The sequence below is a fragment of the Xenopus tropicalis genome, chromosome 2, assembly GCF_000004195.4.
Source record: "Xenopus tropicalis strain Nigerian chromosome 2, UCB_Xtro_10.0, whole genome shotgun sequence".
Classification (NCBI taxonomy): Eukaryota; Metazoa; Chordata; class Amphibia; order Anura; family Pipidae; genus Xenopus; species Xenopus tropicalis.
This window is the reverse complement of record NC_030678.2, coordinates 66,316,484-66,332,882: the sequence shown is the minus strand read 5'-3', so window position 1 is coordinate 66,332,882 and position 16,399 is coordinate 66,316,484. Positions and strand designations below refer to the sequence as shown.

The 16,399-nt window shown below is 39.2% G+C and overlaps 1 protein-coding gene across 1 annotated transcript in view; it reads left to right on the top strand.

Annotated features, from left to right (window-relative positions):
• The window catches only part of grm4 (glutamate receptor, metabotropic 4), a 469,811-nt gene that overhangs the window by 188,450 nt on the left and 264,962 nt on the right, over positions 1-16,399 (top strand). The window contains exons 4-6 of the mRNA XM_031896847.1: positions 11,426-11,561; positions 14,764-14,918; positions 15,030-15,170. Of these exons, the coding sequence (XP_031752707.1) occupies positions 11,426-11,561; positions 14,764-14,918; positions 15,030-15,170 (432 nt within the window). The remainder of the gene's footprint in view (positions 1-11,425; positions 11,562-14,763; positions 14,919-15,029; positions 15,171-16,399) is intronic.

Sequence of the window (16,399 nt, the reverse complement as noted above, 5' to 3'; positions counted from 1 at the left end):
ACACCCTGTCAGATATGAGCAATAAGTTCCTTAATACTCTGGGACTACCTCCACTGAAAGAGACCAACGACACAAGTAAGAGCCACCCTCTGTGAATGATACTAGAATGGGAAACTTCATTAAACAGATCCAGCTAATCTACCTGAACGGATCCTTTAAAATACATAATGGTGGATGCTTCTTTATCAATCTTTGCCATATACATAGTTACCAAAAAATGTGCAGCTAAAGAGATATTCACCTTAGAATCATTTCCATATATGGTGTCACGCATAGTACTTACTGGGAGCAGACATAACTCCTATTGGCTGTTTTTCCTGTCAGTCTCACACTGCTTTCTGTGTCTGTGACAGAGTTCTGCAAATCTAACCTAACAGTATGTTTGATCTGTGATATGCCGAGTCTGTTTGCCTACGCTGTTGAAAGGAAGAAATTAACCAATGACCTTTCAATGTATGCAACAGGTTAGACTGCACAAGCATCCAATGAATTGGTCAAATAGCAAAAATTAATTGCAAAGCCTGGATGGGATGATGTAAGCATTTAGGAAGTTCTTGGTGTGTCAGGTTCAAAATAGGCCACTCCCATCCCTTTAGAAGACTGATCAGAAAGACAAGAAGAAGGGCTGATTTAAAATAATTTCTAACATATAGATTGTAAGCTCTACGGGGCTGGGACCTCGTTCATCTTGTTTCTGACTATTATTGCAACTGTACCTTGTATTTATTAGTGGTGCTTGCGAAGCAAAGCATCACTTCTATTATCTCACAGGCTTATTATTATTATTCTTCCGAACAAAAGTTCGGCACGGAACTTGTCCCGCACCGTTTGTCGTAGACCCATGAGTGAGGTGTCAAATCGTGTGGCCTATTCGGGAATGGGGTGCTATGTCTTTTCTAAGGGGTTGGCGGTTAATTGCCCCTGCAGGGGGCAATTAACTGGCCCAAAAATCCCATAGACTTAACATTGAGGCCAACTTTGACGGATTATAGCGCAGAGAGGGAATTTTTTAGAAATGTGAAATTTACCACATTTGAAGAGGTTTGCAACCTGTGTCAGAAGATACCCCGCACAAGGGTATAAGTTTTACCCCCGGGGCAAGAGAGGTCCCCAAATTTGCCCCATTGACTTATAATGGGGATTTTGGTAAATAATTAGTTCGTCGTAGACCCATGAATGAGGTGTCAAACTGTACGGCCTATTCGGGAATGGGATGCAATGACTTTTCTGAGGAGTGGGTGGTTAATTGCCCCCCCGCAGGGGGCAATTAACCGGGCCAAAAATCCCATTGACTTAACATTGAGGCCAACTTTGACGGATTGTAGCGCAGAGAGGGAATTTTTTAGAAACGTGAAATTTACCACATTTGAAGAGGTTTGCAACCTGTGTCAGAAGATACCCCACACAAGGGTATAAGTTTTACCCCCGGGGCAAGAGAGGTCCCCAAATTTGCCCCATTGACTTATAATGGGGATTTTGGTAAATAACTAGTTCGTCGTAGACCCATGAATGAGGTGTCAAACCGTGCGGCTTATTCGGGAATGGGGTGCTATGCCTTTTCTGAGGGGTGGCCAGTTAATTGCCCCAGCAGGGGGCAATTAACCACCGTTTGTCGTAGACCCATGAATGAGGTGTCAAACTGTGCGGCTTATTCGGGAATGGGGTGCTATGCCTTTTCTGAGGGGTTGGAGGTTAATTGCCCCAGCAGGGGGCAATTAACCACTGTTTGTCATAGACCCATGAATGAGGTGTCAAAATGTGCGGTTTATTCGGGAATGGGGTGCTATGCCTTTTCTGAGGGGTTGGAGGTTAATTGCCCCAGCAGGGGGCAATTAACCACCGTTTGTCGTAGACCCATGAATGAGGTGTCAAACCGTGCAGCTTATTCGGGAATGGGGTGCTATGCCTTTTCTGAGGGGTGGGCAGTTAATTGCCCCAGCTGGGGGCAATTAACCACCGTTTGTCGTAGACCCATGAATGAGGTGTCAAACCATGCGGCTTATTCGGGATTGGGGTGCTATGCCTTTTCTGAGGGGTTGGAGGTTAATTGCCCCAGCAGGGGGCAATTAACCACCGTTTGTCATAGGCCCATGAATAAGGTGTCAAACTGTGCGGCTTATTCGGGAATGGGGTGCTATGCCTTTTCTGAGGGATTGGAGGTTAATTGCCCCAGCAGGGGCAATTAACCACCGTTTGTCGTAGACCCATGAATGAGGTGTCAAACCGTGTGGCTTAATCGGGAATGTGGTGCTGTGACTTTTTTGAGGGGTGGGCAGTTAATTGCCCCAGCAGGGGGCAATTAACCACCGTTTGTCGTAGACCCATGAATGAGGTGTCAAACCGTGCGGCTTATTCGGGAATGGGGTGCTATGACTTTTCTGAGGGGTGGGCGGTTAAATGCCCCAGCAGGGGCAATTGTCACAGAGAACTGAAGGAAACATTGTAATATTGGGGCACGAGTTTTGCCACGGCAAGCACCACTCACATTTTCTTCAGGAAATGTACCTCTCTAGTTTGTATTTGTTGTTGTACTTTGTATTTATCCATTATCTTTAACCCCCTGTTTGTATTAATGTATTCTACTGTACAGCGCTGCGTACATAAGTAGCGCTTTATAAATAAAGATATACATACATACATACATACATGCAGAAAGCATTGTTGGTGTTTTTAAATGATTTGGTGAACAACCCCTTTAACAGGCCAAGAGTCAAAACAGGATATTCAGAACACTGAGGCCAAGGGCAGGGCAGGAACCCACTTACAAGACAAGAACTCATATGGCTTGGTCTCAGCAGACAGGCTTATGATCCAGCTCAGGGTATTGAAGGAAAATGCTGTATAAAAAAAGTGTATAGAAGCAATTATAATATAATGTACTGTTGAATTGCACAAGTTGAAGATGACAGAAGAGGTACCTGCCTCTTTTGCCTATCCCTAGTTCCGGCCCTGGTAAACAACACTACATCCTGAGGCTCAACCCAAAAGAGCATTGGCCTAGTTCTAAACAAGGTGCTGCTGCATCCGTTCCAAGGACATAGTGGTGGTGAGGGATCTGTGGAAGTGGCCGCATACCTTACGTGACTTCTCTCACATGTCTTTCTGGGTTGCTTCCGTGCTTGATTGATTGTTCGTAGTGCCTGGCTTGACCACTTCCTGATACATCACTTTGTCAGGAACTGTGGGGAATCGAACCCCGGAGACTTTGTGCTAAACTGCAATTGCACCTACTTATTGAGCCACAGGATTCTCTTTGCTGTATGGCTTGATCATACTGTCAGGACTGGCTTCTGGTGAGGGACCAGCCTATGTGCAGAGTAACCCCCAGAACTCCCATTAAGGGCTCGACAGCCAAGTGTGGTGAAGCAAAGATATTTAATAAAAACTGAACAGAACAAAAAGAGTAAATATACAGGCCTGTAATGATAGGCAAGATAGACTGAGTCCGATAACATGCAAGTAGGTTAGGGCTGGCAGAGTACTGGCAAGGTCTAAAGGCAGGCTGAGGTCAGTGGCAGGCAGCAGGCAAACGAGGTCAAGTAAGCAGGCCGAAGGTCAAACCAGGGAGATCTACAAAAGACAGGGTACCAGGTGGGGACAGGAGAATGGAACGCAGGAATCAGGCAAGGACTGCAGAAATCAGGAGAAATCAGGAGTCAGTAATCACGGATGTCAGAATCAGGCTGTGGCAAGATCAGGCTCAGTAGCAACAATGACCGAGCAACTGGGTGTTGCCAGGAGCGGGATTATAAAGGTCACTAATTGCTAGACCAGCAAAACATGCGATAAACAAGATGGGTGGAGACTGAAGGGGAACAGGCAGAGATGCTGGAAGCACATCAGGGCAACTTGACCCCATGTAGCTCAAAGAGCCTCCTGTGGCTCAATAAGTAGGTGCAATTGCGGTTTAGCACAAAGTTTGATTCCCCACAGTTCCTGACACACTTCCTGTAGACTTTGCACCACTTTATAGGTTTTACAATCAGTATGCTAATATAACACTACCAACGTTTACATTCTCACTCGCCTTCATGTAAACTTGCTTGCAACTTCATCACAACAATGTTTCTTCAATGTTCAAAACGTATCAAAGATTGATCATTTGCAGCACCTGACCACTTCCGGTTATGTCACTTACTTCAGTCTTCCCATCACTTTGATTTCTGCACAGCATGGAGGTGGAACGTGAGCAAGACCTGCGGCTGAGAAAAGTGTAGATGACCAACACACTTCGCAGCCAAAACAAAAAAACGAGTCACACATGAAAAGGAGCCCTGTGACATAGATAAAAAAAAGGGCAAGCCTTATGTGTTGTGCAGAGATGATTTGTATGGTGCAATATTTTGAAAGAAAAGATTTTGATGGGAAAAAAATATCAACCAAATACATGAAAAGATATTATTTTTTTCAAGCAAACATTCTTTCATTTGTGGGAAATTCATTAAATATGCGATCATATCCATAGGGGAAAAAAACTTTGAGGTAGAACCCGAAAAGATCAACGTCATGCAGCTAAAGATGCTATTGAAAGCTGTGGAAAATTGCCACCTACAAAACAGTGCTATTAAAGAATATTCACTGCATCAGTGAAATGTTAGCGGAACAGCCTCATATCTTATTACAAGATACAGCAGGTTTGCGAAACAGAAACAGAAAAAAAGAGCCTGACCTAATTATAATAAAAATCAAAGTTTCAGTGATATTAAAAAGCCAAGTAGACTAAGAAATTGGCATATTATAAATTGAAGTTAGACAGAAAAAAAATTAAATGGCAACTCCTATAGAATTTTTGCCATATATTTTGCCTGAAGATTTTTTCTTTTTTTTTTAAATATTGTCTTTTAAATGTTTCTGTTTCTTCTCTTTTCTATTTTTTCTAATTTTGTATGTGCAAAAATAAAACCAAAAACATTTAAAGTTATTCACAAGCCCAAAAATTTTATATTATATATATATATATTTTGCCCCCCAAAAAAACCCAAAACATTTTTTTCATTGTGTGTCTTCTGCAAACTGTACTATCATAAAAATTTATTACAGAAAGACATTATTTTCTGTTGTATAGCTTTATTTTTTTTTGAGGTCCAAACAAATAAAGAAAGCACATTTTATTCCTAATGCTTTACTTTAACAAGTCAAACAAACATGATCAAAAGTTGTAACAAGAATAAAAAAAATATTGTAATATATTGCCTGAACATTTTATTGTATTCCGTTTCCTATGTCCAAAAAAATAACAAAAGCATATTTTTTATTTATGGACATTGTGTGACTTCTGAAAACTGTTCTATCAGTCTATTACAGAATTTATAATAGAAAGACAATAGTCTGTTGTATAGGTGAGAAAATGTCTTTTGAATGGAAATCATTATGTATGATAAACGTGTTTAAAAAAAACCCGTGGTTTTTTTTGTAATAAAAAATTAGATTTTTTACAATCTTCATATAACTGAATTAGTTTTGCTTTTTATAACCTTATATGATTTATGTACTTTAAATCTATGTCTATATTTTAAATAAAAAAATAGATATATTGGTAAAATATATGGATACAATATTAGGGTAAGTACTCAAAGTCAATCCCCATTACGGTACAGAGTTAAGGGAAGTCCATCTCCCATATACTCTCAAGTTAAAACATTTGGCATTGTTCGCTATAATTAACCTATTGGGTTTATTTAATGTTTTAACGATTAGTAGTAGACTAGTATGGAGATCCAATTTATTACACAAAAACCCTCTGGAACAACTCCAGGTCCCAAGTCTTCATAACAGGTCCCGTACCTGCAACGTAATTACTTATAATACACAAGTTATTGTACATATATATGTAAAATTGTAGTACCTTTTGGCCTTCATCTGTTTATAGGGTTCTAAAAAAAGGGAGTACATAGTTTTTAATACAAATGTTTATACCACACAAAAGAAACATCACCCGCCTGTCAACACACCCCCAACTGGCAAATGTCATTACTTGCTGTCACCCCATACTACTGTTGTTAAACAGTTTGTCATAGATGTTCAAATACTGTCGAACCATCGCAGTGAACCGAATAAAATTTTTCCCATCATCCCATCTGTAAATTTAAAACTGTGCCCTTACAAAGTTATGTATAGATGCAAAGGAAGAAAATGATCAGCTTAAAAATATTCAAAGGATTGCCTGCATATATCTACCAAAAAAAAAGGTAAATGCTTATGCCCCACTGAGAGATTAGTTGCGCCAAAATGCCTTTCCACCAACAACAAAGTGAATTGGCTGTGGAAAGGAATATGTCAATTTATATTTTGACGTTGGCTGCCATTGGAAAGGCATTTTGGAGAGATTAGTCACCTGTGATAGTAGACATTTATCACGGATAAATAATCTCTCCTTGGGGCATTAGTCTGAAGTCCTGTCCCAACAGGAGCCCTCGCACAGCATCTTCTCTTCAGATTAACATTGCGTATAAAGCTATTTAACTCATTGGGGATATATAGTGGTGGTATAAACCAATATGTATAGTAACTGCAAATTGTAGTATCACATTTTGATATTATGCTTGTTCAGGAAATTATCCAAGCCACTCCTAAAGACATTAATAGAATCTGCCATCACCTGGCAGAGAATTCTACAACCTTATTGTAAATAACCACCAAATGAATAATCATGTGGCCTTACAAGTGCCTTTTTTTCCTAGAGAAATAACCTTAACTTTGACATTCTTTTCTTATAACTAAATTATTCTATTCCTTTCACTTGCCTAGATGCATGTCTCTGCACACTCTCTTAGTAATATCTTTCTGAAGGGCTGGAGCCCAAAACTGCATGGCAAACTCATGGTGAGACCTTACCAGCGACCTATAAAGTGCAAAATTATTGTTTATCCCTCAAGATAATACCTTTTTATACTAGACAGTACTTACTAGGTAGCCAATGGGCAACACTGCCTAGAGTTACAAAGCTTGTCATCCACAAAAGTCCCTAAATCCTTTTTACTTAAGGATGCACACTATGGGGTTGATTCACTAAAGGGCGCTAAAACGAGTGCTATTTATAGCATGCGTTAATTTTATTGCTTCTTATTTTTTTGCGACTTAACGCTCGAGTCACTAAAAGGACACACGTCATAATTAAGAAGCCATTTTATTGACGTTATTTGTCTGGCGATAACACATTTTCCGCCGCATGCGATATTACGACGCAATATTCAGCAAGTAAGCATTACGCATTGCGTACCACATGACTTCTGCCATTTTGTGCAGTTCCACAGAGATACTTAACATGGAGAGCTCAGAAGGTGCAGATGCGCAATTACTGCCTGTGGAGCGACCAAATAAACCCTTGACAAGGGGCCACAGCAATATTGTACACAGTAGTGGCAGTAATTAAACAAATGAATAACATGAAGGAGGCATGAGTGATCACAGATGCCAAAAACCAAACAACACAGTAAAAAAAAAAGCAACTTCTAAATCAGAGATTTAGCCCAAACCACCAAACATGCAAGTGTTAGTAAATGTTAATTGAAAATTGAAATACCTATTCATGTTAATGACAGCAGTGACAGATCAGATGTTAGTAAATATGACACAGCACAAACTCAACACAAAAAGCCAAAAAACATATGTGCACCTTCACATTTGGCCAACAGTGAGGGCGAGAGACCTGGCTACATTAGCAGGCCAGATGTGTCTGATATTGAGGGCACAGATAAAGATTATCATCCAGAGGAAACAAGTAAAGCTGGAAAGTCAGGAACTACACAGTACAGTTATACAGAATATAAGGGAGAGGGATGGGCGTTAGTGAGACCAGTTAGTAGCAAGTTGCAGTAGGTTAGTAGGGTTAGTGTCAGAGCATACATTACTATTCTATTGATAAAAATGGGAAGAAAGGGATTCATTGGGGCAACAATGACTAGCAAAAAGTCACTATGTTGTGATGGGCTTGCTTATTGTAGCCAACACAATAAAAACATTCATATATTTTTTTATATAAGTCTGGAACTGAAGGTGCTCCTTGCAAAAAGGTTTTCTTCACATGAACTTTGTAATGTCCAAAAATACCAGAATTACATTATTGTCCATAAAGTTGTATGTTTCATGTCATGATGATCATCATTGAGAAGATTGGCAAAAATATATCATTTTCCAACAACATCAGAAAGGTCAGTGGATGTAAAGTCAGCAAGACAGCTCCACAGAGAACCACAACAATCTCCTGAAATGGAAAAGAGGTTTATTGTTGATGATAATGTAAGACCCATGCAAACATTAATCCTAGTTACTGTGAATGCAGAAATGTGGCATATTGCCACTCACTACTGCTGAGCTCAGTAACATAAATGAGTGTGCAACTATTTTCACAGGAAATAAAGAGTATTGTTTAAGATGATGTTTTGTGTTTGTTTTTTATTGTAGGTACTTACACGCAAAGTAATTGTTTAGGATTTCTCCCTGTACTCCATTACCTCTGTCATCTGCACTTTGTATACGATATATTGGATGATTTGGATCTCCTAGGTCATCAGCCACAAACCCAGGCAATCCATGATGATTGCCAATATTGTGCAGTACAGCAAAGGCTACTACAAATTGTGCCACTTTATTGGGGCTGTACATCAGGCTTCCACCAGACTTGTCGAGGCATCAGAAGGGGATTTTCACAACCTCAGCACAGAAGTTTGACAGTGCCAGGAACAGCATGGCTTCTGCATGCTAGTGGCTGCAGACAAGGCTCAAGTAACTCATACAGGCTATACATTGCTGCTCTATTTAACCTATAGCACCACACTATTTTCTCCTTTGATAATCCCTCTAGAGTTGTGATCTTTCCCTGAAAGCTGTAGGATGCATCACTCTAGGACGATCACATACTTGATCCTCTTCTTCACAAGGCAAGAAAAATCCGACTGCAAAGTCCATGTTGTGTTGCCAAACGCTTATGAGGCACAATGTTCTTTAAGCACCGCCTCCCCCAAGTAGGTATTAATATTCGCACAGCTTCTTGCGATATTTAGCGCGTTTAACCCTTCATGTGCTTTTGTGAATCATGCGTTAGTATTCTTTTCATTCGATATTTACCGCAATGCATTAAAAGTTACGCATGGCATAATGCGCTATTTAACGCATGCGATATGTGGATTATTGCATGCGGTAGTTATTTATCGCATGCTTTTTAAACGCAAAAAAGCATGCGATAAGCATTATCGCATTTTAGTGAATTTCTACCAAAGTGCTTAACCTTGCACATATTAACATTTAACCTCATTTGCCAGTTTGCTGCCTAGTTCTTCGGTTTAGTCAAATTGGTCTGCATCCTGCATGGAACTTATAGCTTTGCACAATTTAGTATCATTAGCAAAAACAGAGATAGTACAATGCTCACCTCAGGGTTATTAATAAACAAGTTAAAAAGCAAAGGGCCAAGGACAGACCTCTGATAATGATCAAATTGAGGAATATTGGCCTCGAACATAAAATTTGTAATTGGATAGAGAAGTGGCTGAAGGATAGATTACAAAGAGTGGTGGTAAATGGAACATTTTCTAATTGGACCAGTGTTGTTAGTGGAGTACTGCAGGGGTCAGTCCTTGGTCCTTTGCTTTTTAACGTGTTTATTAATGACCTGGAGGTGGGCATAGAGAGTACTGTTTCTATTTTTGCTGACGACACTAAATTGTGCAAAACTATAAGTTCCATGCAGGATGCTGTCACTTTGCAGAGCGATTTGGCAAAATTGGAAAACTGGGCAGCAAACTGGAAAATGAGGTTCAATGTTGACAAATGCAAAGTTATGCACTTTGGTAAAAATAATAAAAACGCAAGATATCTACTAAATGTTAGTTTGTTGGGGGTATCCTTAATGGAGAAGGATCTAGGGGTTTTTGTAGATAACAAGTTGTCTAATTCCAGACAGTGTTATTCTGCAACTAAAGCAAATAAAGTGCTGTCTTGAATAAAAAAGGGCATTGACTCAAGGGATGAAAACATAAGTTTGCCTTTTTTATAGGTCCCTGGTAAGGCCTCTCCTCGATTATGCGGTGCAGTTTTGGGCTCCAGTCCTTAAGAAGGATATTAATGAGCTGGAGAGAGTGCAGAGATGTGCCACTAAACTGGTAAAGGGGATGAAAAATTTAAGCTATAAGGTTAGACTGTCAAAGTTGGGGTTGTTTTCTCTGGAAAAGAGGCGCTTGCGAGGGGACAGGATTACTTTGTACAAATACATTAGAGGGGATTATAGGCAGATAGAGGGTGTATTTTCCCATAAAAGCGATAAACACACCAGATGCCACCCCTTTAGATAAGAGGAACGGAGCTTCCATTTGAAACAGTGTAGGTGGTTTTTCAAGCTGAGAGCAGTGAGGTTGTGTAATGCCCTTCCAAGTGATGTGGTAACAGCAGATTCTGTTAATGCCTTTAAGAGGGGCCTGGATGAGTTCTTGAACAAGCATAGTATCCAAGGCTATTGTGATACTAAAATCTACAGTTAGTATTAGTGGTTGTATATATAATTTATGTATGTGATAGTATAGATTGGTAGGTATAGGTTGAGTGTGCTGGGTTTACTTGGAAGAGTTGAACTTGATGGACTCTGGTCTTTTTTCAACCCTATGTAACTATGAACTCCACTAACAACCCTGTTCTAATTAGAAAATGTTCATTTTACCACCAATCTTCTGTATCCAAGTGTAGATATAATGTTCCAGGCCAATATTCTTTTAATTTACTGTATCAAATGCTTAAGCAAATATACATCCACTGCCAGCCCAAAGGCCAGTCTCCAGACACGAACGCCCACCTCTTGGTTCCAGTCATGCGTGTCCTTCTGTTTTGGTGTGTGACAAGTGCACACGTCCTTTTAATTTGGCACATCGTGATGCCATTGCGCACAGCGTGAAATTCAAATATTTAAAGGCGCCTGTGCATAACTTTGGTTCTGCCTCCTGGTTTCTGGGTGTGCTTGTTTCAGATTTTCCTTTGTGTTTTGACCCTTGCCTGACATTGACTTCACTGATTGCCGCCTGTACTGACCTTTTGCCTGTTTTCTGACTACGTCTTCTGAATCTCGATTCTGTACCTTGTTTCTTGCACGGTGTTGACCTCGGCCTGTTCCACCTTTGTCTCCACTCCCTGACTCTGCTCAAACACTACGTTCCCTAGCCTGCCCAGAAAATTTGCCCTGGTCCTCTCACATTAAGTCCCGGCGGCACCCGAGTATCAGAGGGCTCCTCCCGAAGTGAAAGCTGGCTGTTATAGGCAAAAGAGTAAGCTGAGACTGGGATCTTGGCTTTTATTCTGGTTTGGGATATTGTGTGTGACATTAGCATTGCAAACATGCATGGTTTACAGGTGGATTACTAGGAATGCTGGAGCTTATTAGGTCTGCAGCATGTTTTTCAACTACATACAGTACAGCTTACCAACCTTTTTCTTTTTTCAGGCAGCTTGTGTGTGGCACAGTCAGTCAAGATACCAAGAGATGCCAAACCTGGTGATTTTGATAAGATCATTCGTCGCCTTTTAGAAACATCCAATGCTCGTGCTGTGATTATCTTCGCTAGTGAGGATGATATACGGTAAAGAGATAACTTATAGAACTCGTTTATTTGCACATGTATTACAGTAAAGTTTGGACGTTTGTAAACCCACACAAATTTTCAATATTTTTGCTTCAATATGACCTAAAATTTTATTTTTTCAAGCAAGTCATAAACCTAGATATTAAGAATGGTGGTAATTTTACTTACCAGAACCTTGTTATAGAAAAAGAATCAGGTTCTCAGCACAGCTTTTACTTTATTTATGAAACAAATACAGAGCCTTGTGGAAGATTGTCTCAATAACAAAAATAGAAGCTAAAGTGTTACTGGAGAGCTTCAGGTGAGATCAGCCTTTTATAGGTGATGACATATCTTATCAGAAATGACACCCATCTTTAAAACTTTCTGTGTATTTTGTGGTTACAACTGGGCAAACAGCAAAGCACATGTTGAGATTAGCTAACTTGTCATCACAATCACGTCCCCTGTGGTTTTGTAAGATGGGTTATTGTATATTTGTATATTACCTATAACTTCTTCCTGACCTGGCTTAGGTTGTCTTGGTGGGGGACACTATGGGATTTCAGGGTGCCCCTTTATGCAGAACTTACCCATCATAGTGTATCTATCAAGAAATCATTAAACAAATTAGTCAAAAACATTATACATTTTATGTATTGAGAAAAAATATCCAAAGTTACATATTTGTGTGGCAAAAGTATATGAACTTAACAACACAGGTTTGTGGAAGTGTTTCATAGCTCAAACAAAAAGATTTTTCAAAATTTTTTATTGATGGCTAGTCTGCTGTCATGCAGATTGGTTATAAATGGATACAATTCAACCCCACTGTTACCTACCCAGGAGTGGCCGTCCAAAAAAAAAAGACAACCTATGTTTATTTCTAAAGAATAAAAAATATTTTTTTTGCATTGGTGAATGTCAGTGTTTATGAATCCACCTTTAGAAAAGTACTAAATGTGCAAGGAGAAAGCCACTACTATGCTAATAGAACATTGTATTTAGTTGTAGACTGGCAGCAAAGTTGATAAATCTGAAGACCATTGGGAAAAATGCTCTGTGTATGGATAATACCAAAACAGAATGTTTTGGCTTGAACGAAAAGCATTATATTTGGTGAAAGGCAACCAAGAAGCTCACCCCATCTGTAAAGTATGGTGGGAGCAGTATTATTCTTTGCTGTCCCTGGTGGAACTATGAATTCTGAATTGCACCAGCAAATTTTGCAATGTCAGGGTTTTATTCCATCAAATGAACCTCAGGGTAATGTAAGTCATGCAGCAAGGCAGCGTCACACAAGTCAATCCACTAATCTTATATAGGTACATAGTTACATAGGGTTGAAAAGATCAGAGTCCATGAAGTCCCTTCCAAGTGAACCCAACACACACAAACCTATAATGATCTATCTATACACTCACATACATAAACCATATATACCAACATCAATACTAACTGTATTTTAGCATCAGCATTTACAACCTTGGATATTATGATTTGTAAAAGCAGGCCATAATCCTATATAAATGTTGTGGAAGAACTTGGAAGCAGTAAGTTCATGGAAGAAAGCCCACTGACATCCCTGAGTTTGTAAGGAGAAATGGTCTATAACTTCTTAATGGTGATACAGTCACTAGACCAATAAACAGTTATTGTAATTATTTAGTTGCAATTATTGCTGCCCAAGGGGGGCACTGAAATCAAAGTTTCACATAATTTTGCCATAGGCAAATACGTAACTTTGGATAATTTTGCTCAATTTTGCTCAGCATTGATTTCCCAGTTTTAGGAGCTACATTAAATCATGTTTTAGGTTATATTTATGCAAAAATATTAACCTCAAAAGGGTTCACAAATGCACCACTGTACGTATGGTGGGTTCAATTTGTTTTCTCTACTTTGTGTGTTTTAAATAATATTAATACATTATCTATGTGATCATAAGCTATCAGGCAAGCAAAAATAGAAATAGAAAGGGGTATTGCAGCAAAGAGTAAAAGGAATCCAAAACTATTTTTCAAATATGTAAATAGTAAAAATATGAAGTGAGAAGGGGTTGGTTGATGAGAACGGGAAAAAAGCAGAAACTGATGAGCCAGCTAATAAAGGTTTCCCTTTTAATAAACCCAATTCTAGTAATATAACTACTTTTGCATGGGTCACTCAGGAGGAAATTCAAAAGAGACTTTAACATGTAAAAGTAAGCAGTGGTCCAGGACCAGATGGGATTCATCCCAGGGTATTAAGCAATCTTAATGCTGTGATTGCCAAACCTCTTCACTTAATTTTTCAGGATTCACTGAGGTCTGGCATGGTGCCAAGGGACTTGCGAATTGATAATGTGGTTTCGTTATTCAAAAAGGGATCCCATTCTTAGCCTGAAAACTATAGGCCTGTTAGTCTGACATCAATGGTAGTAAAGCTTTTGGAAGGGGTAATATAGGATAAGGTACTTGAATACATTGCAAATCACAATACTATAAGTTTGTGCCAACATGGTTTTATGCGTAACAGATCTTGCCAGACTAAATTAGTTGCCTTTTGTGAGGAGGTGAGCAGGACTGCTGGAATGGCAGTGGATGTCATCCACTTGGACTTTGCTAAAGCATTTGATACAGAACCGCACAGAAAGTTACTGATACAATTCAACCCTATGTAACTATGTAACAAAGGTTAAAGGTTAAGTCACACTTACTTCACAATTTCTAGAACAGGCAGCCATCTCTAAAAAGGTATTCTCCCTTCCTTTCCCACCTTGCTTCATACTGCGCATGTGTTTCATTCCCTCCCTCCCCCTCCCCTCTGCCAGATCCGCTTCTGATTGGCTGGTGGGCATGTGTAGCTCAGAACAGCAGACAGGATCAAGTTACGCACATGCTCAGAGAATAGGAAGGCTGCCACTGGCAGCCTACAGGAAGGACAGAGAGATTTCAGTGATGCCACTGTAGTCTTCACACTGCTGTAGGCTGGCCAGCACCATATCTCAGATAAGCAAGCAGGAATCTGGGAATTTAGATATGCAGTAAGTACTTAAAAAGAATGCCTTTAGACTTACTTTTAATTTATAAAAGTCCTTTAAGGTCATTTGAGTTTTATTCTGGTCTGCTTATTCATTCTTACCTCTGTCTACCCCCTTGTCTAATCTACTATAATTTTTCCTATTATATTGCTGTGTACTATGCACTTCCTCTAACACCCTGCTAACTCTTTCCTTTAGGCGTGTGCTTGCAGCAGCAAAAAGAGCTAACCAGACAGGACATTTTATGTGGGTTGGGTCTGACAGTTGGGGCTCTAAAATCTCCCCAGTGCATCTACAGGAGGAAGTGGCAGAGGGAGCAGTTACCATCCTGCCTAAGAGGGCAACAGTTAAAGGTATCTTGCCTAATGTCATGACTTGATAAATCGTTTGATTTTCCTATCGAAAGCTACGTCTTTTGACTCATCAAATAATGTCTGTTTTTTCCCTATTTCTTTTTGACTTAGGGTTTGATCGTTATTTTACTAGTCGGACATTAGATAACAACAGGAGAAATGTGTGGTTTGCTGAATTCTGGGAAGATAATTTTCACTGCAGACTGAGTAGAAATTCTTTGCGCAGGGGGGGACATGGGAAAAAGTGCACAAGTAAGTTGTGTTACAACATACAGCATATTGCAAAAACATTAACATGGAGCTGTGTGTGTAGAGACACACATACTATTTATTACCATGCAAATGTATTTATAAAAAACATATTCTTAAAAAAAAAAAGGCTGTGGCTTTAAGCCACTGTTCAAATACTTTCAAAGGCATAGTTTAGCTTTTACAGTGCTGCAATACAAATATAGCAATATATGTATACACCATTTCAGTCAGTATAAAAAATGAACAAAGGATCAAAGGATAATGGCAACAAAGAATTGTTTAGACAAACAAGAATTAGGAACACTTCCCCGCTTGGGATTTCTTGAAATAATGGAGCCATGGGTATACGGAGAAAAATAAATGCAATAGAAATACATTCAAAGGATAAGTCAACCCAAAATATAATTTTTTGCCTAATTAAAGAAAACTTAAATCTAAGCGACTTCCAATATGCATTCATTACTAATTTGCAAAGTTTTTTTACTTATTTGTATATATAATTGCTATAAGGACGAGGTCACACGAAGCATATATCCTCTTTATTCAGCCCTGCGTTTTTCTGTCCAGGCTGAGAGAAGGGGATCGGTGGTTGGCCTGGAAAACATCCGCAGATATACACTTCATGTGTGATCTCGCCCTTAGAAATAGTGTTTGCCAGTCCTTTTCTGTTCTTTGCCCTGGTGGCTCTGGCAATTTAAACATTGTAACACAAACCAGCAGACTGACAAACTTGTCTTTCTGGAGGAGACAGACCTTTGCAACATTGTTTAAAAAGTAACAACCAGGAGTTCAGCAAATGCTGCTTTCAATAGCAATTACCTTTACTAGAAAGGGAAGTTTGAGTAGCGTTTAGAAAATGAAGGGGGGGGGATAATAAGGATAATAAGAAAAAGAAGATAAGCTGAAGTCGAAGAACAGTATGTTGTGTTTTTCAAAGCAAAATTTCATTTGGTGCCTTTTTGCAATTAAAATATAACCTTTAATTTAATCAGTTTAAAAATAGGGAGTAATCACTCCTTCATAAAATCGGATCCACAATTACTAAGAGAAAAAAATCAATGATTTATTAAAAACAATTCTTTATGAGTGCGGAGTTTATATTTATATTATTCTCATTAGAAAATTGCCCCGATGTTCCCAACAGTTCATCTCATATTCAGGCCAATTTACTATTAATTCCAACAATTTTAAATAAATTCATTCCACCACTCAAGGTGCCTATATTTAGT